This window comes from Prionailurus bengalensis, chromosome C2 (assembly GCF_016509475.1).
Source record: "Prionailurus bengalensis isolate Pbe53 chromosome C2, Fcat_Pben_1.1_paternal_pri, whole genome shotgun sequence".
NCBI lineage: Eukaryota > Metazoa > Chordata > Mammalia > Carnivora > Felidae > Prionailurus > Prionailurus bengalensis.
This window is the reverse complement of record NC_057350.1, coordinates 150,144,476-150,165,270: the sequence shown is the minus strand read 5'-3', so window position 1 is coordinate 150,165,270 and position 20,795 is coordinate 150,144,476. Positions and strand designations below refer to the sequence as shown.

General features: G+C 49.3%; 1 protein-coding gene across 1 annotated transcript; it reads right to left on the bottom strand.

Annotated features, from left to right (window-relative positions):
* Positions 1-11,831: 11,831 nt before the first annotated feature.
* Positions 11,832-17,961, bottom strand: CCK (cholecystokinin). Its single transcript, XM_043595649.1, has 3 exons — positions 17,830-17,961; positions 16,153-16,368; positions 11,832-12,236 (listed from the first exon to the last, which is right to left on the bottom strand). Exons 2-3 carry the CDS (start codon positions 16,364-16,366, stop codon positions 12,103-12,105), a joined length of 348 nt encoding a protein of 115 aa, XP_043451584.1. The 5' UTR covers positions 16,367-16,368; positions 17,830-17,961; the 3' UTR covers positions 11,832-12,102.
* Between the last annotated feature and the right edge of the window lie 2,834 nt (positions 17,962-20,795).

Below are 20,795 nucleotides of genomic sequence, written 5' to 3'. Positions count from 1 at the left end.
CTCATTCATACAGGATGAATTTAAAAAAAAAAATGTGTGCCGTCCCACCTTTTCTCACCCTATCTCCCATGTTGATATATTTACCAAGACAAGGACATCCAGAGGGCCGCATGGACCTGAGTTTTTGGAGCGGGTGCTGGGATGTGTGGACTAGAATCCCCATCAGGAATCAAAGACCTTCAGCTGTAGGAATGCTGCCAATGAGCCTCAACTGTCAGAGGCCATCAGGGATTGCCTCGACTAAAGACAGCTGCTTTACCAAGGGCATGCCTTCTTCCCAGGTGGCCACATCCAATTAAAAATCCAACCCTTTCATCCCAATTTAGGAGGATTCTTTTAGAACTCTTTGGAGAATCAGTTGAGGGTTCTTTTGATATCATATCACTTCTCAACGTCTGCCTGATCACTCTCACGCTCCCTTCTGTTCCCCAGGTGCTGATCACTCCCTAATGAAATTTTTTGTTTTGTTTTGGTTGTTTGTTCGTGTTTGTTTTTGGTTTTGTTTTTTTTACACATACTAGCCTACATAATCTTAGTCCTGACCATGCACAGAATTCCTTTCCAAAGATTCCCTTCTCACAAAACTACTTTTTCCTTCTCCCAAACCTACATTTTTTTTTCAGATTTTGTCCTAACTTTTCCTTCTCAAAAACCAGTCTCACTTTCCTTGCATACAGAGTTGGTCCCCCTTATTCAGTAGTCGTAATTATGTTAAATTATTTACATCTGTTTATTTCTTAGATTACTTATAAAACTTCACAAGGCATTAGACAAAGTTCTAAGGGGCTTTCCCCCCCCCTCTTTTCTGACAGATTTTGCAACGGAGATAACAAACTTATTTGATTTTAAGTATGGACAGAATAAGTTTTAAATCTAATGTTGATAATTCTAAAGCTGTATCCATTTTAATTAAACCAACCTTAATTTAGCTTTCATTGCAAATATTTTCCCAGATCATATGAACTTTTAAGACATTTGGATTAGTTTCTATCTTTGAATTAGAATGCCTAATTCTTACAAGTGCTTTTTTAAAACCAACTAAATAGAGCTCTTTTAATACCTTCCAGAGGTAGAGAAAATCTCTCACATTTACAACGTATATGGAGAAATACACAAAAAAAGATGCAAACCAAATCTTGAAAACTCGATCTCCAAATATCTACCTTTCACAAAACAAGTTTAATTGTAAGATGGTATTATAATTTATGGATCCACTAATCTATAATTTTCCTCCAGAGCCTAATGAATATTGCGGCCAAGCAGTGTTGAAAAAACAAACAAACAAAAGACCACAATTTTGGAGAATACAGCCCAAAGCGTAGCATGTGGGGGTAAATCGTCATTTCCCATTTTCCATTTGGAAGACAGCTAGCTTTATTCAAAGATACCAGAAGCTGAAGCAACAACCAAACTGAATGAAGCCCAGAATACCTCTACGAGCGTTGGTTCCTCCTCAAAAATTGAAGCATCACCAACCGAACCTGTGGCTTCCTGGTTTCCAGTTCCTCCCTAAAAGCCAGCAACTGAATCAAAGGGCTCCTTAATCGGCTTTTTCTTTAGCAAGAAAAAGAGCCTAAAAAACCCAAACTCCCTACTTGGAGGCAGCTGAATGGGAGGGAGAAATGAATTTACCTGTCGTCAAACACAAAATACTTACCAAGAGACGTCTGTCCATAGTGAAACCGAAAACCATTTTTTGGCCAAAAGAGTTCAATTAAGCACCAGCGATTGGTGGCTCCCAGTTGCGGTGGGGCCTGGGCACGGTCTCCAGGACAGAGAGCCTAGGCAGCTGGCTGGACCAGTCACTGGACTTCAGTTATCAACTGGGGGCCGACAAGCTACGGCCAAAGAACTCCTGACTGGGTCACCCAACTTGTAAATGAATCCAACTTCTCATACACAGCAGAAACAATCACTGAAACATGGAGGGCGCCACAAGAAAGGATTTATTCAAGAGGCAGCCGAGCGAGGAGATAAGACCAAACTCAAACCTGCCTCCCCAAAGGAGGAGAGTCTGGGCTATTTAAAGGCAAAGGAAAAAGGTCTGGGCAAAGGGTTGCACCTGCGCTTATTGGGCTGCAGCTTCGAGTAGTTTGGTTAGCCCTTCGGTTACTGGTTTCTGTATCTGCTTATAAACACTAGTGTCTTTATGTATAGAACCCGTAGGGTAGAAGAGGCATACCAGTTGGCTGGCTGTTCCAGTAGTCCAGGTGAGGGGTAACATGGCTCTGAGCAAGGTGGTGACAGTGGCAGTCATAACAAGTGGGCAGCTTCTAAATACATTCTGGCTTTTTTATAAAGTATTTTTTAAGTTTATTTATTTTGAGAGAGAGAGAGGGAGCACAAGCGAGAGAGGAGCCAAGGGAGAGAGGGAGAGAGAGAATGCCAAGCAGGCTCTGTGCTGTCAGTGCAGAGCCCAATGTGGGGCTCGAACGCACGAACTGTGAGATCATGACCTGAGCTGAAATCAAGAGCCCGCTGCTTAGCTGGCTGAACCACCCAGGCGTTTTGAAGTGAAGCCAACAAGATTTGTTGATGTTTTCTTTCTTTCTTTTTTTTTTTTAATTAAAATTTTTAAATTTATTTTCAATGTGGCAAAATATACTGAACATAAAATTTACTACTTGAGCTTCTTAACTGTACGGTTAGCTCTGTGGCATTAAGCACGTTCACATTGTGGTAGAGCCATAAACACCGTCCCTTTTCATCTTTCCCAACTGAAAATCCTGCGTCTGTTAAACACTAATTCCCAATTCTCCACTCTACCCAGTCCCTAAAAACCACCATTATACTTTCTGTCTGTATGACTTGGATTACTCACATATGTGGAATCATACACTATTTGCCCTTTTGTGACTGGCTTATTTCACTTAGCATGACGTCTTCAATGTCAATCCATGTTGTAGCATGTGTCAAAACCTCATTCCCTTTTAAGGCTGAATAATATTCCATTATATATAGATGTCACATTTTAAAATTATTTTTTATCAAATAGAATTTATTGTCAAACTGGTTTCCATCCAACACCCAGGGCTCCTCCCAACAGGTGCCCTCCTCGATGCCCATCACCCACTTTCCCCTCTCCCCCACCCCCCATCCACCCTCAGTTTGCTCTTAGTCTTTAAGAGTCTCTTATGGTTTGCCTCTCTCTCTCTCTCTCTGTAACTTTTTCCCCCCTCCCCCTCCCCCATGGTCTTCTGCTAAGTTTCTCAAATTCCACATGAGTGAAAACATATGATATCTATTTTTCTCTGCCTGACTTATTTCACTCAGCAGAATACCCTCCAGTTCCATCCACGTTGCTGCAAATGGCTGGATTTCATTCTTTTTCATTGCCAAATAGATGTCTCGATGTTTTCAATGAAAAGCGTGAAGAAAAGAGGAGTCAAAGATTACTCCAGAGATTTTGGCCTGAGCACCTGGAGGGATGGAGTTGCCATCAGCGGAGTTGGAGTCCAGGCAGTAGCTGGAGAAGGTTGGGGGCAGGGGAAGGTCATCAGTCCACGTTTGGATTTATTGAGATTGAGGTATCCATTAGGTGTCCGAGGGGAAATGATGCCTAAATCTTTGCCTTTGGACCCGATTTGTCACCTCTGGCTAGAATGTGAAAGCCCGATGTTACTGCCATGTCTCTGGTGCTTAGCTCTGTGTCTGGACCACAATCATCTCAGTAAATAGCTTTTGAGTGAAAGGGTGAAAAAATAAATGAACAACTTCAGGGGTTTCCCTGAAGTTTGTGCTATCCAGATTCCAATCCCACAATTCTTTTCCGGACAGTGGAAGAGAATAAGAATTTAAATCTGCGTGCTGTGTCTAGTGTTCCTTGGAAACCCATTTTATGAGTTCATTAATTATAGATGAAATCTTTCTCCTTTGAAGTGGAGAAGTCCCTCAGAGAGACAGGAGCCTTCCCCTCTGCCGACAGCCTGAATTCAGCTGGAGGCTGGGTCAGATGGGCGATGGGGCTTCAGGGATGCCTGGATGGTTCAAGTCAGGTAAGCGTCCGACTCTTGATGTCGGCTCAGGTCACGATCTCTCTCTGCACTGACAGTACGAAGCCTGCTTGGAATTCTCTCTCTTCTCTTTCTGCGCCTGTCCCCACCCCCTCAAAATAAATAAATAAACATTTTTTAAAAAGACAAAGAAGATGGGGCTTCAGCTCTGGTAGGGATGAGATGGCTGAAGTATGTGGCACGGTTGCCCCACTTCTCTTCTCCCTTTAAAGGCGGGTATGTTTTTTGTGTCGTGTCTTCTCCCCTCAGAACATCTGAGTGGACTCCAGATCACCTTCTCTTGGGACTTCCCTCCGTTCAAGTGCAAGTCCAAGTCATTATGGACCCTCCAACCGGGCGCTCCTGATGGGGACCACAGCCAGATCCAACCCTTCCCTGGGGTCCAGCACAGAACAGGAGGAGTTAATTCGGAGACTGCGTATGCTCACTCTAATTCAGCCACAGTTAGAACTCCTGGGTAGGTCTGACTCTGCCGTGAGCTGCCTGTCCCGCACCCTGGTGCCACTTCCTTCGAGGAGGCTTCCTTGACCCCCAGTTTGGGCTTATGAGTCCTCATTAGGCAAGGAAGACACAGAAGGCGAAGGTGAAGAGAACAAATTTTTACATCTCATCCTTTATGTTCAAAGTGCAAGAATACATGCACCCAATGGAAATTAACATGTTTACTTATTTGAAGTTATTTTTCCTTTCCATTTTCTTCCACTCAGATCTGGAAAGCATAAGGTACTCACTAATTAGAGGTAACCATAGCTACCAAGTTGCCTTCACGATATATCTAAGACTTAATTTTTCTTGGTTTTAATTCTACATAAAGCACTTCACTTGCTTGTGGCTCTTATTCTCTCTTCAGTTTCATTGGGTGATTTTCCAAACCTAAGGCACTTTTAGTAGCCATATTAAAGGCTCAAAATTAAAATAATAAAAGAAACCATCTCCATTCTTAGAAAACAGCCCCCATACCCTGAATCCTCTGGTTTTAAAATTTCAACCAACTGTTGAGATAACCAGCAGGTTGGGAAGGAGAAATGGGCCTGATCCTGCAGATTTCAACATGGGCACCACTGTTTCTTTGAAGAGATGCTTGGTACCCAGAGGTGTGTGTGGGTTTTTTAAACGTCCACTTGAGGGCGCTGTTGTCTTCTGTAGGGGTGACACCAAACCTCCATTTCTCCCGTTAGGTAAGTTATTAAGCATGAAGAACTTCACTGACACCTGGTTTCCAACTTGCCTCAGTGGTGGTTCGATGTCACTCAGAGACTGGCATCCTCAGGCAGCTGCCCGGCTGGCTGGCCCCTTAACTCAGCCACGCTGCTTTCTCCTAGCTTCTGCACATTACCTGTCAGTTCCTGGTGCATTGCGCTATGAATTCATGAGTCTACCAGCTGGCTCGGTGTCTGTACCTGCCATGTCAACATAGTGCCTGGCACACGGGTGTAGCTCCACGCATGTTAAGCCAGTGAAGGGTTTGTAACAGCCCAGACAAGTTGATGTAAGAGAGTAGTTGAATCCTTTCCAAGAAGGAACTTAGAGATCGAACACATGGAAGTCATTCTGGCTGTGGTCCAGAGGTGTTCGGGCAGGTAAGGCTTGAACTGCCAATGCCTGCTTCTATTTGCCCACACCAGCGTGTGAGCCATGGGCAGGAAAAGGTAGAAAAGGTGCTGGTCTTGGGACTTGGTTAGACATGTCAGCAACTCTTGTTCTTTCTTGAGATTTTCCCAACCAGAAGCCTCTTGGGAGTCATATTAAATGAGTCAAAATTAACATAATAAAATAAGCCACCCCTTCTTAGAGAATAGCCTGATGCCATTAATGACTGGGTTTAAAATTTTCGGCACATCTTGAGATGCTATCACATCTAGATCCTATAGTTCCAGCAGGAAGTGCCAGACTGAGAGAAGGCTGGGAGAAGGCAGGGGAAAATCCCTGAAGGCTCCAGGCGATGCCTTTCTTAAGCTTAATACACTAGAAACCTGAAGGGAGGTCTAGGGCACAGACAGTTCCAGGAGATGCCTCTGAGTTCTGGGTTGAGGAGTGACATAGGAAGCTCTTAATGCCCAGAGAGCATGAGCATTCCCTGGTTTTCTACTTCTTCTCGTTCTCTGTTCTCTCACGCGACAGCTCCCAGGCAAACCCACACTGCGGTGGTGACAGTCAGTAATGAAATCAGTAGGAGCCAAAACTCTGAACGAGGGGAACCTGCTCTTTGATCAGAGGAGTTGTGATCCCAAGAGGGTGAGGCCAGCCCCCATGGCTTTTTTCTCCTGCCACTGGGACCTGAATGGAAGTGGGTGGAAGACCCAAAAGGGGAACCCGCGGAACTGAAAAGGGCAGGGGAGACTGCAGAGAAGGAAGGGCTCAGGAAATTGAGTCTATATCATTGTTTACGGACTCCCGAGCCCTGCTTGTCTGGATCAGGTCCTAATTAGCATATCAAAGACTTGGAGAATTTAAGTTATGGTCTACCAGCCTACGACCCTGAATGCCTGATCCCAATGATCAGGAAATTAGTACTTGGATGGGAGAACTTCAGTTATATGTAGAGCACCGCTCCGTTCCCACAGCGGTCACTGGGGGATTTGAGATTTTCCAAACCAGGAAACTTCATTGGACTTCACTGAAAACTGAACTGCATTAGAACCATACCCCACAGAAGGTGGGTTAGACCTTGTAGACTGACCCTAACCAGGTTAGGAACCTAACCGCCAAAACAAAAATACCAACATTTTTTGTAAGACTTAAACAAGATCCATAATGAGATATTCAAATTGTCCAGGATACAATTCAAAATTGCTGAGCATACAAAGAACCATGAAATTTTCAATTTTTTTCTCAGAAAACACAATCAGTAGACACCAATGATGAGATTTCATAAATGTTGGAATTATCAAAGACCGTCAAGCTGCTGTTATAAAAGTGCTCAAATGAGCAATCGCAAACATCCTGGAAACACATGTTAGAACAGAAAATCTTCGCAAGGAAATAGAAGATCTGCATGGAGATTCTAGAACTGAGAAATACAAAACCATACTAAGAAACTCACTGGTTGGGACTCATTAGCAGAAAGGAAATGACAGAGAAAGAGTGAGGGAACCAGAAGATTGATAAATAGAAATTATCCATGGTGAGCCGCAGAGAGAAAAAATGAACAAAGTCTCTGGGACATGTGGGACAACAACAAAAGGTTGAATGTGTCATCAGAATCCCAGGAGGAGACAAGAAAGCATGTGATGCTGGAAAAGTATTTGAAGAAATAATGATTGAAAACTTCCCAGGTTTGGCCAAAGATACAAACTTACAGATTCAAGAAGCTGAACAAATCCCAAACAAGTTAAACTGAAAGAAATCCACACCCAGATACAATAGAAACAAACTACTGAAAGCTGAAGACAGAGAAAATACCTTGAAAACAGCCAGAGAACCCTATAAAGGAAAAGGATAGAGAGCAATGGAGGAGCTTTTTAGAAGAATGGTCAGGGCAGTCTCTGAGCAGGATATGTTAGAACTGAATGAGCTGAAAGGTCTAGTCATGCTTTTTGGAGCGAGAGGGAGCCAGACAAAGGGAACAGCAGGTGCAAAAGCCCTGAGGCAGGAGCGAGTCTAGTGTTCCCATGGAATAAAAAGGAAGACAGTAAGGCTGTAGTGTAATGAGTGAATGAAGGGGTGGTGGTGAAAGACGAGGTCAGAGAGGTGGGACTGATAATGACCACATGTCTAGGGGAGGTCTGTCACGAGGGCTTTGCATAAAGTGGAGAACCCTGGCAGGTACGTCCTCCCCTGGGGCCCCCTGCCCCTGTTCTCTGGGAGGACACATCTTAGAGCAGGAGGCAAATAAAACAGATAATTTTAATAAATCCTTTCAGAACCCAGAGCCCAGGGGAAATTAGCGAGGCAACAATTTTTCCTCTTTTTGGCTTGCCGTCTGCTTTACGTATCTCCAAAACTCACAATCATTTGAAGTTGTTGAAAAACCCAAACAACTGAAGGTACCTGGAAATCTAACTAAGCGGTCAAGATTCTTTTCCCTTGGCTCGTCAACCTGAGACAAGAAAGGGGGATGGTGCTTCTGTGTTGTTGTTTGTTAAAAGAATGAACATAGGGTATCCTTCTCCCATCTTCCCTCTCCCTTATCTGCGATTGGCTGCCTCTGAGAACAAAGATGCCATCTGTAGGTTGGGGCGCACTGGGTAAGGATTTTCCCACTTTACAGGAGAAGTATGTTACAGTCAGATTTTGGTAAAGGGAATCTTGGGTAAGTGACTCCCGTCCACTCAGTGGCTGCTGGCCTTTTTGAGACTTGAGTGGCCGCCGGTCAGGACAGGCCAGGTCGGGCCTCTTAAACCAGAGGTCTAGAGATGTGAGCGAGTTCAGGAGCCAGCAGGGAAGCCTCCTATGTCTCGGCCTGGCAAGGAGCTAATTCCAGAGAGGTCTTGCAGGTTCTGCCACTCATTCAGTATGTGATCTTGAGTGGGTTTGTCATCTATAAAATGGGGGTCGGGGGAGGGGAGGGTGCGCGTTGAGCTAGGATGATGGCCGTTGGCCTTTTCCATGTGTAAGTTCCAATGGATCAAGCAAAAGGAGCCCTTCAGCGGGCTTAATGAGCAGAGCTGGGGTGCAAAGGGCAGAAACAGCTGCAGGAGGAGGTGGCCTGGGGTGCAGGCCCGGCAAGCTGAAGGGTTCAAGAGAAGCAGCTGGCAAAGGAGGGGGGGATGGAGAGGGGCCCTCCCTTGAGGGGAGACAGGAGTGAGTGGGGAGGGGCGAGAGGGGAGGGTGAGGAGGGAGGAAGGGCGCATCGTGGCTTCTGAGGGGCTGCCGGCTCTTCTGCGACGCTTGCTCGCTTGCTCGGCTCGGCTGCAGAAGCCTGATGTGATCCCCCAGGAAGGGCTGAGGAAGAGCTGGGTTCTATGTTCTGGCTCCGAGGTCCCTGTGTCAGCAAGTGGCACAGAGACGAGCACAGCGCACAGCAGTTAGAAGGGGACTGACCTGAATCCAGCGGTGACACCAAGAGGGACAGGGGACAGATGTTCAGGTTCCCCACCCCCACTCACTGTGCTCTGTCAAGTCCCTCAACGCCCCCCGCAAATTACCACCCACGCTAATTCAGTCTAATTCAGACTCGTGCAAACACTGCTTACAAATGAGTCTCCGAGCCTGTTCTCTGCCAGACGGTGGCTCTAGGTGACCCCATGAGAAGTTCAGAACCAACCGCTTCAACCCTGGAGCCGCCATGTTGTGCGTGGCAAGTCACTTGGCCTCTCTGAGCGCCAGCTTCCTCTTTGAAGGGTAGGGTCATCGTCGCTGGCAGGATTGGGACGGTGTCCTGCGATGGTGCCCCCGAGGCCCCTTGTACAGAGTCCTGCACCCAGAGGAGCGAGAAAACGTTCTTTTCCTTTCTGTCTCCTGTATTAGGAAGAACTGTGAAAGACTTTGAAGAGCAAAGGGGATTCGTGGGTGTCCTTTCAGTGGGACTCTGGGCATTGATCCGATGCTGTTGAGGTCTGTGTTTCTGATGGGGCTACTTTGAAAGCCATAGGAAACCACAGTCGTGCAAATAATTCTTGTCTATAGAAACGTAAGTGAATATTGTCCCCTAAAAATATAGGGAATTTCTGTCCTGGATAACAGATTATTCCAAACATTACGTTCTACTGGCCTAAGGGTACGAACCAGCTTGGTGTCTCTCAGCAAATTCATTTCAGCATTCTTGATGCCTCCATGTGTCTGTCCTACAGATTCTTCTTTGAAATATGACCTCTCAGTGGTCTCTTTATTAATGAGTTAAATGGCATCTTTTTTTTAAATTTATTTTTTAATTTATTTTTTGTTTTTCAATATATGAAATTTATTGTCAAATTGGTTTCCATGCAACACTCAGTGCTCATCCCAAAAGGTGCCCTCTTCAATGACATCTTTGACATGTGTTCGTTTATATTCGTATGGCTCATGTCTGTATCTTTGAAAATATTTTACCATCTACTTCCCTGAGGATTTATAAATCACTAGGTCAGATCAGACCTTTGTCACCCATTCCCCACTGCTGATTTAATATTCAATTCCAAATCCTTCCCCATCCCCCACCCCAACACACACACGCACACACACACACACACACACTCATCCCCATCTATACCCAAGATCTCTCACACACCCAGAAAAAACTTGCGAGGTATGTGTGCTCTGTGCTAAAGATGTACACACCTGGGTGTTTAGCCAGGGCTGGGACCCCTGAGATCTGAAGCAGTCTTTGAGACCAAATTGTAGGGACTGAATGAGGTAATGGCTCACAAGGGGACAATATAATGTGTTGTCCGTTCAGAGTCTAAGTTTTACACTGAATTCTGACCTCACTTCAAGTTAAAGAATGCAAGGACCAGGGGCATCTGGGTGGCTCAGTCGGTTGAGCGTCCGACTTCGGCTCAGGTCATGATCTCACGGTTCGTGGGTTCGAGCCCCATGTCGGGCTCTGCGCTGACAGCTCGGAGCAGCTCGGAGCCTGGAGCCTGCTTCCGATTCTGTGTCTTCCTCTCTCTGCCCCTCCCCCACATGAGCTCTCTTCCTCTCTCTCTCTCAAAATAATAAATAAACACTAAAAAAAGAAAAAAAAAGAATGCAAGGACCCAGTCTTCCTCTGAGGACTTTCCCGGTGGCCTTCTGGTGTCAAGAAAGATGGCACTGAGGGCCTGGGGAGGACCCCGGGCTGAGTGCGGCCCGTCCAGGACCAGGTATAGATGTGCCAACGTTCTTCCCAACGTCTGTTCCCTTTGGGGCTGCATGTCCTGCTGCATCAGGCCACCTGGGGCCTTTCCCGGATTGGAACCCGAGGTTTCTGGAGGCCTCGGCCAGGAGGCATGGAAAGGCTGCACTGTGGGTGACTGGTGTCTGTCTCTGGTGTCCTCTTGAAAGAGTTTCTCTCACAGACCCCTGCAGAGACTCACCGGCGGGATCGGTCCAAGAAAGGAGAGCTTCTGTGCTGGAGAGCTACCAGGATCACCCGGCCGGCCCTGAAATATGTCTCTGGGATATGGGGAGACCCAAAGGAGTGTAATCACAGGCTCCCCTGTAGACCACGCAGCCCCAAGTGTGGTCGGGACCCACAGCACTGGTACCACCCGGGAGCTTGCTCAGGCCCGAGGCCAGACTTGCCGCATCAGAAGGTGCAGGCTACCAGACTTCCCTGGTGATTCGTGTGCACTCCAGAGTCTGGAAGGGCTGGGGTGCTGGGGGTCACACTCCCTAGGAGCGATCGTCTGTGAATCTCATTAGCTGGGGAACTGTGGGCCCGTCCCTTCCACCTCTCCTCGTCTCTAAAAGAAGGACAATAACCTCTGTGCCACAGGGCCGTGGAGGGGTCAAAGGTTTGTGAAAGCACTGACAGCATTGCTCCATAATTTGGTTAAAGGCCAAGAGAACCCAAAGAAACCCTGGCGTGGGATGGGGTTGATGCCTCCGGAGGGGACGGGAAGATGGTGAGGCTCCACCTTGGGACGGATCCCGAGCTGCCTTTCTGGTCTTTACCCAGGCGAATGAGTGTTCACCACAAGCAGGACACGTTCTCTTTTTGCAGTGGAGCCCAGCTGGAGCCCCAGGCCCAGGGTGGCCAGGGCTGGGCCATGGAGCTGACCCAGGAGGCCCTCCCACTGGCCGTTTTGTCTGCAGCAGGGGAGTCTGCCCCATGCCCGCCCTCATTTCCCAAGCCCTCTCTGGGACCGTCTACCGTAGGGATGTGTCCTCGGGCACCGTGTACCGGGCGGCCCTCCTTGAAGGTTCCGAGGATGAAATGGAGTCCTTTGCACTCAACAGACACAGGGAACTGGGGGGCAGGATGAAATCATTTTAATAGCATAGCAACACTTTAGGACCAGGTGTCACAGACGAGGAAGATGGTTTATCTTCCGCTCGTACAATTCCGGTGAGGGGTGAGGTTGTAGTGAACAAGATTACGGACATAGTTTTCACATTGAAAACTTAATAAACAGATACTTAAAACGTCAAACTTCAGAGACAATGGGTCGTGAGTGTCATTGTTTTCGTATTCTGCCTCCTCTGAGCCAGGAGGTTGCTTCCTGGCTGCTGACAAAGGCGGGGGCCCTTAGGACGGGTACTCGTAGTCCTCAGCACTGCGCCGGCCAAAATCCATCCAGCCCATGTAGTCCCGGTCGCTTATCCTGTGACTGGGGTCCAGGCTCTGCAGGTTCTTGATGACGGACATTCGGCCAGAAGGAGCTACAAAGGGCAGGGGAAGAGGAAACAGGGCCATTATATCTAGGAGCATCACCAGTTCAATCTGAGAGGAGCGCAATGGGAAAAGCCAGCCAATTTGTAACATGCGCTTTCTTAAAGGTATCAAAGAGTTACCAAGCAGCGGGACTGCTGGCCCCAAATCTCAGAGAAGACAAGGACCCAGGTCTGCGTAACCAGGGAGGGTAATATTTGCTAGCTATGGTTGCGGTTTCTAATCTGTAAGGATTTAAGTGGATTCACTGACCGTGGCCTTTCACAGCCGGGACCTGCCTGGTCTTTCTACCCCTGAAGCGTGTTTTCTCTTACGTAGCTGGCCCTCAGCAGACGTCAAGCAAGGATTTTCTTGGTACTTACCCATTTCTGAAGTTCACTCCTTAATATCCCGAGCATACTTGACTCTTGTTAAGGTAACACAATTACAGTATTTTGATGTTAGAATGGTTAAAAAAAAATGGAGTCAAGTCCTACCACTAGACAAATACCATTTAAAAATTAATTTTAAAGCTACCTTCTTTTTAAAAAAATGATATTGAGAGAAAGGCACACTGTCAGATTATAAAATCTTACGTCAGTAACTGACAGAAGAGTGGGCAGAAAGGCAATAAGGAAGTTATTTAATTCAGTCCTTTTGATCCAAATGCAATAACTGAGTGAGAAATGGGCCTTTTGGAACTGGAGTGAAGTCCTCGGGAACAGGATGACTCTCATGTATAATTCACATGGAGGGAGAAGGGACACGAAGGAGCAGTTTCTTTGGAGACCTGACATGGTCCTAGGCCAAGGGTCACAGACAGAGGCCTCCCGGGTATGAAATCAGTGGAAGACCTTCTTCTGTGCAAGCCAAGAGGCAAGCAAGTCCCTCAGGGACCTCGAAGGGCCAAGCCCAGGGGACTTTAAGAGCACAGTGATGGAAGACCACCCCATACTTCCTATTGGATCAGGGCACTGCGTCCCCACTGCTTGTGACGCTGGCATTCAGCCCTTCTGTATGAGGCTGCCCCTGCCAACTCCCGCCCTCAGGCTGCAAAGAGTCAGACAGACCGTGGCTTATTTAGTGACACATGACCTTGCAGAAGCAGTTCCTCTATCTCATTGGATAACGAAGTAAAGCCAGCTAAATTAAAAACCAGAAACAATTATACAGAGCCATGTCCCCACCCATTCTTTTCCGCCCCCCCCCCCACCTCAATCCCTTCCCAGCCTTGGAATCCGAGAGTCAATCCAGCACATTCCAGCCCCTTGCAGGTATCTCCAGCCTATGCACAAGGAAGAGAGCCCCAGCTATTGAATTGCTCAACATCTTTCAGGTGAAACATTAGTCCTCGCACTAAAAAAATAAAAACAAAAAAACCCTGCAGTCGAGTTATCTGTACACAGTCATGGAAATACGGCCCATCTTCCTGCCTGCCGCGGATGAACACCCCCACCAAAGGCTGGCACGGCCCCAAGTTCCAGTTAATGAGGCGAAGTGGCAGCTTCCATGGGCACAAGCAGCCTGGGTTCTTGGCGGGGGCACCACGTTAAGCCCTGGTGGCTGTGCTCCTTACACACCTCAATTTCCCCATTCCACACACAGCTCTGCGCTCACAGCGTGTACATCTACCGGGGTCCTCGCTCACTTCCCCAGTGCAGACGAGAGTAGGGACTTACAACTGGTTTATGGAACGGAAGTGAAGGACCTGTCTCCTTTAAACTTGAAAACCCCGAATGGGAAGCTGAATGGCTTCTGGACCCTCTGGGGAGGGCAGGGCCTGGACGGACTCTCAGATGTGCAGAGTCGGCCTAGATGTGCGGAGTCATGTGGCTTATGCATTCTTAGAGTCCTGGCTCCCACAGTGACGAAGAATAAGCGAGCTTACTGCACAGGGCTGCTGGGGGCTAACCGTACAGGTGTTACAGCTGTAGCATGAGAGCTTTGCTGGGCGCGGGGCAGGTGTATGCCATATGTCCCCGTGCTCCCTCAATAGAATTGCTTCTCCTCAGTCACTGAAAGCTTTGCAGACAATCCCTAATGATCAACTCTTGAGCACTCCTCCAAGAGTGCATTATCTTAAGCACAACAGTTGAGTAAATACCCAGCATGATAATCAAAGTAGTAAAATAGTCAAAGAAACTGTCGAGGTGTAAATATTTATCCCCGGTTCATATTCGTCAAACAGACGAGTCTGATTGTTGCCTAGCTAGTGCTCATGGTGGGTGTCAGCAGCTAGGGGAGGCAGAGGCTGCCATTCCCACGTGGGTTTGGTTGGTGCCACAGGCTGAAGGCCAAGGGAGAAGGGGGCTGAGAAGAGGTGCCGGGAAGAAGCTTCCCGCTAAGATTTGTAGCGTAAAGCCGCTGTCAATGTCAGTTCTGGGGAAGTGGTGTGGTAACTGGCTTCCTTCCCGGACCTGTTTCTGGTGTTTTTTTCCCTAAGGTGGGGAGGTGGCTCCAGATTATGGCTCCATGAAAAACCTACGCTATTTCAGACTGGTCTGGCTGAAGTTCAGCCTACCTCCAAGGACAGACATTAACTTATCTTGATGCAATCAGCAAGAACTCAAAAAGTTTTCAGACTTCCTCTGTCATCTGACTAGTATTTCCACATCTCTCGATTCAATTAGCTGGAGAGCAAAACAGAAGACGATAGCTGGGACAATTTCTCAAAGAGAGGACAAAATGTAACACATCATCTTCTGTTTTGTTTTGTTTTCTTTTGTTTTCCTTCTGAACTCCCCTGGTCAAAAAGTCCCAATCTTACCTTCATATGAAACCATCAGAGACTCTGGAAAGCTGAGCCCGTCATTTCCTCCTTGTCTAGTCAAGCCACGAGCTAAGCTTCAAATCCAGGTCCCGGCACATGAGAGGGTAAGGGAGCCTCATGGGAAAGGACCCCCTCCCACCCCTCCCAGCAGCATTTTTTGGGGGGTTTATTGTCCAGCCGTGTCGGTCCAGTTTAGCCTACTGCCTCACAGCCTGTGTCGACCATAAGCGTCACTGTGGATCAATTTGGTAGAAAAAAACTGCCCCAGTCCCAATCATGATTCCTAAGGAGCACACAGACAAATGAGCCTCCCTCTGAATCACACAAAGAGCTAGAAGGGACCTAGGGGAACTCTAGCCTCATCCCTGCTTTATAGATGAGACAGGTCCAGGAGAGGGGCAGGGTTGACAGTATGGCACTCAGCTAGTGAGCCCCCCAGTCAGCTTATTCCTGGAGAAAGACTTTGATGCTGAGAAATCTGTGGCTTGAGGGCTCCTGCTGCAACTGGGACCATTTCTCCAACAGCAAAATAAAAACAAACAGGTCTATTGGGTGATCATTTGAAATCACTGCCGAGGGGAACTCAAAACTGCTCCTGATTCTTTCCTCCTGTTATGTTCTTCTGGGAAACCTGGCACGTTGTCACTTCTTTTTAAATGGTTGCAGTCAGAACCCAAACGTTTTCTCAGCATCGATCCTTTCCTGCCAGGGGGCTTTCAAGTGTCAGCGTCAGAGTGGCCTGATTCCTCTGCATTTACAGTAGAGGGTATGTAGAACTGCAAACCTTTTTTGAGTCAGTAATTTGCTCTGCAATTACCTTTTAATGTCTTCATAATGTGGTGTTGAGCTTAAACAGCAACACGTACCAAAAATTAGTTTCAAGAAAGCTTTTAAAAACGGTTTTCCCCAATAAATGTAATCTTCCACACTAGCTCTCAGTTTGCTACAAAGGACGCCCAGAAAACCACACTGCCCGGCGCAGTACTATTGGGAAAAGAAAGGGAAAACCCTTTCAGCCTAACGCGCAGCCTGGGTTCCGTTTGGAGAGGTTACCCACCTCCATCCGCCAGACGCTAGGGAAGAAGGTCGGGATTGGGAGCCCCGCGCGGGGGCGGAAGTGAGGGATAAGGACCCTACAGATGAATGAGCATCCGTACCTTTCCGGGCCTGCTGGATGTATCTGGCCAGCAGCGCGCCCAGGTGCGCTCGGGGCTCGCCGTCCACCTTCTGCACGGCCCTCAGCTGCCGCCGGAGCGCTTCCTCCTCCTGCTGCGCCCCTGGGCCCGCAGGGTCCGCCGCGGGTACCGGCTGCGCCAGGGCGCCCGCCGCCAGTACAGCCATCAGCACGCACAGGCACACGCCTCCGTTCATGGCTGCGGAGAGCGAAGAGGAGGGGACGTGAGCGAAAAGGTGGGGGCGTCGCGGCCTCTCGCGGAGGGTCAGGGCCCCTGGGGTATGGAAAAGCGGGCTCAGTCCAAGCGCGCGGGGCTCCAGACCCGCCACACTTGTGCAAGCTCTAGGGCACGAGGGCTCGCCAAGCGCCGCCAAGCGCCGACGGGAGCTCCGAGCGCGCTCCTTTTGTCTTTTGGGTGAACCACACCCGGTGCCCCGGTATGGGACGGAGACCCTGTCTTCTGCCCTGGTTAGCAGAAGGAAAACCTTCTGTTTTCCTTTAGTGCCACAAAGTGTTCTTTTAAAAAAATTTTTTTTTTCAACGTTTATTTATTTTTGGGACAGAGAGAGACAGAGCATGAACGGGGGAGGGGCAGAGAGAGAGGGAGACACAGAATCGGAAACAGGCTCCAGGCTCCGAGCCATCAGCCCAGAGCCCGACGCGGGGCTCGAACTCACGGACCGCGAGATCTTAGTGCCACAAAGTGTTCTTAAAGCGTCTGTCTTCTAACTGGAAAAGCAAGAGATTAATTAAAGATGGGAAAATTAGCTGCAGAGAAGACTCCGTGGGAGAAATGAGATCCTTGACAGCTAAAAAGCTTTCATAAACGGCGAAAAATGAGTAGCGCAGTTTAAAATGTGGGAACAGTAGGGGCGCCTGGGTGGCGCAGTCGGTTAAGCGTCCGACTTCGGCTCAGGTCACGATCTCCCGGTCCCTGAGTTCGAGCCCCGCGTCAGGCTCTGTGCTGACCGCTCAGAGCCCGGAGCCTGCTTCGGATTCTGTGTCTCCCTCTCTCTCTGACCCTCCCCCGTTCATGCTCTGTCTCTCTCTGTCTCAAAAATAAATAAACGTTAAAAAAAATTAAAAAAAAATGTGGGAACAATAAATAAAAGCCATATTTATAAAGTTTCTTTAAGATGTAGATGGGAATTGGCAGTAAACTACCACGCAAACCACAAGAATGGCTTTTCAAAATCAGAAATATGCGCTCCGTCTTCAGTCGTTGGCAAAACTCCGCTGCATCTTAGATCCACGAGCAGGTAACACTCGCGCGTTTCGATCCCCAAAGCCCTGAATTTTTCTGCAACGCTTAGAAAATGAGTTTAAATCTTAAAACCTCTTGGTAGTTTATTTGAAGAGATTGCAAAGTACCTGGCACTTCTGTGCAACATCTAGCAAACCCCACTTTGCATGCTAATCCCAGCAAATAGATAGATATTCCGGCATTGCGTGCTGCTGAGAACAAAGCAGGCGCTTGGAAGTCTCTCCATCAAGCTCTACCCACCCAGACCTCCTTGTTGTCTCTGACCTCGAGAAATGTCTTTCGAGCTGTCGGAAAGAAGACACGGGAAGCAGAAAAATGGAAAGCGTGCAAAACTGAAGACAGTATTCTTCAGCCAACTGAACACTTGGATCCCCCGCGGGAGAGTGCGGAACCTACCTTCAGAGTAGGACGCAGCTGGCTTCGCGTTTCCACCGGAGCGGCGGGGAGCCCAGCCAAGTTCAGGGTGGGCCGGCAGGAGGCTGCTGCTTAAATAGCCCCTCCCGGCGCTGTTAGCCAGTCATCTATTTACCCAGCCTTGACGCAGACGGGCAGCAACACGTGCTCCGGGGCGGCCACTGGGGCGACGACCGATTGAAGTGGCTCCTGGGAGAGAGGGGGCGATGGCTCTGTGGAGTTGGTGTCGGGTGTCCCGCCCCCCTCTCTGTCGGGGGGGGGGGGAGCTTCCTCTCCCAGATCTGTCCCGCTCTCTCTCCCTTTCTCATTCTAGGGTGGGAAGCCTAGGTGTGGGGAATCTCCTCCAGGATGGAGAAGCTGCTGGAGAGTTTAGTCTGCTTTGGGGACCGCAGGGGCCGGCCAGAGAACCGGGGACGCGGCGGGCGGGGTGGGGTGGGGTGACTAGACAGGGCTGGGTGTCAGCAGTGTAATTCTGAGCTGGAGGGGTGTTGGCTCCCCTCGGAACCTCCCTGGCTGCACTCTGGCTGTTTGGGTCAGTGAGTGGGCTTCCAGGGGGAGGGAGGCGTCTTCACTGTCTTCTTCACGGTCCTAGGAAGAGCCCTGGAGGTTCTCCAGGATTCCTAGGGCTTGTGTTCCCCGGTCAGTGAAAAGGGCTCCGGCCGGAGCTGGCTCCTGGACTCCCAACCTCTGTTCATGCGGCTGTAAAGTGGCGATGACGCCACAGGGCTTTGCTCAGAGTTTGGGAAAGTGCCGTGTTTTCCTCCCGGGCTGAATTAGCTCCTGCTCGCGGCGCGCGCGGCTCCCGGCCGCCGACAAGTGGCGCCAGCGAGCGTCCCAAAGAGCCCCCGCTCCGCGTTCCCCTCCGGCAACGGCGTCCGCCGCTCCCACCTTCCCGGAGTCGCCGAGCGCCCACGCCCGGGCCCGGTCTCCGCGCCAGCGGGGGCTGCTCGGCTTGGACGAGCAGGGGTCACCCGACGCCCGCAGGGGGCAACGAGGCACCGAGGCCGCCCTGCGTGCCTCCCTGCGCGATCGCGCCCCTGGCTAGTGTGCGAGGCGACCGGCGCCAGGGCGCCGTGGTGCCCAAGCCCGTCGCCGACCTGAAGCCATTTGCGTTGGCGCTCGAGTTCGCCGCGTCCCCGCGAGAGGCACCGCCAACCGCATTTCCCAGCCCGCAAACAGAGGCGCGGCGGAGAGCTGCGCCTGGCCGAGAATCCACGGTCTGCCCCGGGCCGCCTCGCCACCGAGGCCTCCCAGCCTGGGACCCGGGGGGTCGCGTCTATCCCTCGTCCCGTCCCAGGACCCTCCATTCCTCTTCTTCTTTCCCTCCAGAGGATTTGGAAGTGCGTCTTTCAAAACTGGCATCTGTGGGGCTCAGCTGTGGGGCTCCGGAGATGGCGGGACCACGAGGAGCGCTGCGAGGCGGCAGGGGTGGGGGGCGGAGGAGACACTTCTGGTTGCACACCCCCCCCTTCTAAGCTCTAGACGCTGCAATATTTCTGCAACCTAAAGGAAACGTTTCTGAAAAGGCAGCAGATAAAATGTTTTCCCACGAGTCTGCTGCGAAGGTTGTGTAGTTCAGTTGGAGAGACTAGTTTTATTCCTGACCGTGGCCAAGACATTTCTGGGAACATAAACTTGTTATAAAACAGAATCATGGAGGGGCGCCTGGGTGGCTCGGTCGGTTAAGCGCCAGACTTCAGCTCAGGTCACGATCTCGCGGTTCGTGAGTTGGAGCCCCCCAGGTCCGGTTCTGTGCTGACAGCTCAGAGCCTGGAACCTGCTTCAGATTCTGTGTCTCCCTCTCTCTCTGCCCCTCCCCCACCCATGCTCTGTCTCTCTCATTAAAAATGAATAAATGTTTTAAAAAATTTTTAAAAATCACGTAACGGGCTTGTTCAAATGTCGCTAGAGTTTCTGATTCTGAGGTGAGGCCCAAGAACCTGCATTTCTAGCAAGTTCCCCATGATGCGCCTCCTGGTGGCCCCCGAGCATACACTGAGAACCACTGCTGTAGAATTTCCCTATGGTAAGCCGGTTACTTAACTTCCTTCCTTCCATGCATTTCATTAATAATTAATATTTATTGAACCCTTGCTTTGTGCCAGGCATTGGGGATTGAGTATGAACAATGATGACAGTATAATGGGGGAGCAGAAAAAAACAAGTAAACGTACATACACCCCCTGGTGATTCTGATGTATTTGGGGGGCCCTCTGGGTGGAGGAGGTCGGGCACCATCCCAGAGAAATGTTTTGATGAGGGGGAGGGAAGGAATGAGGCTCCGGGTTCAGAAAGAAGAGTCTGGTTGTGATGTGAAAGGTGTTCCAAGTGAGAGGGGAGACCGTAAGTCAGGATCTGTTAGGAAGGCCAGGAGGGATCAAGATAGATTTATATTTAGGATTATAACCCATTATGAAACTATTACTTATTATGAAACATACTCAACATTATGAAAGTAATGTGTTCATCAGAGATAATTCAGAAAATAAGTAAAAGTAGGGAAAAAAGGAAAAATTCCATCACCCTGGAGCAGCCACTATTACCCTCTTGGTGTTCGAGAAGCCTGTGGAGGCAGGGAAACCGGGTGACTGAGGCTGACCTCGAGGTTCCATGTCGTGAGCCAGGGGAGGAGGGTGTGGAGAATTACCCAAGACAAGGAATTCAGGTATGAGAGCAGGTTTGGGATATGAGGGTGAGGTAGGTAATGAGTCTAATGTAAGACTGAACTCACTGCTTGTGCATGGGCAGTCCAGGAGCACGCTGAGAATGAGCCCTGAGCAGTGCCCTCTCTGTCCCCCACCTGCCCAACCCTCACCCCGTTACCGCTGAGCGAGACTCACCAGCTGGGGTCCAGAACGTGGAGGGTCCTTCCCCTCGTGCAGGGGGCTGAGAGCATGACAGCTGTACCCAGATGTGGCGTTTGGGACGGAGCAGTGGTGAGACTTTAA

What these genes read in the sequence shown, in the direction of transcription:
- CCK (XM_043595649.1), bottom strand. Translation starts at nt 16,366, where the DNA reads ATGAACGGAGGCGTGTGCCTGTGCGTGCTGATGGCTGTACTGGCGGCG. An exon ending in CATCCAGCAGGCCCGGAAAG is followed by an intron (nt 12,237 to 16,152) that starts GTACGGATGCTC and finishes TGCCCTTTGTAG; the next exon opens with CTCCTTCTGGCCGAATGTCC.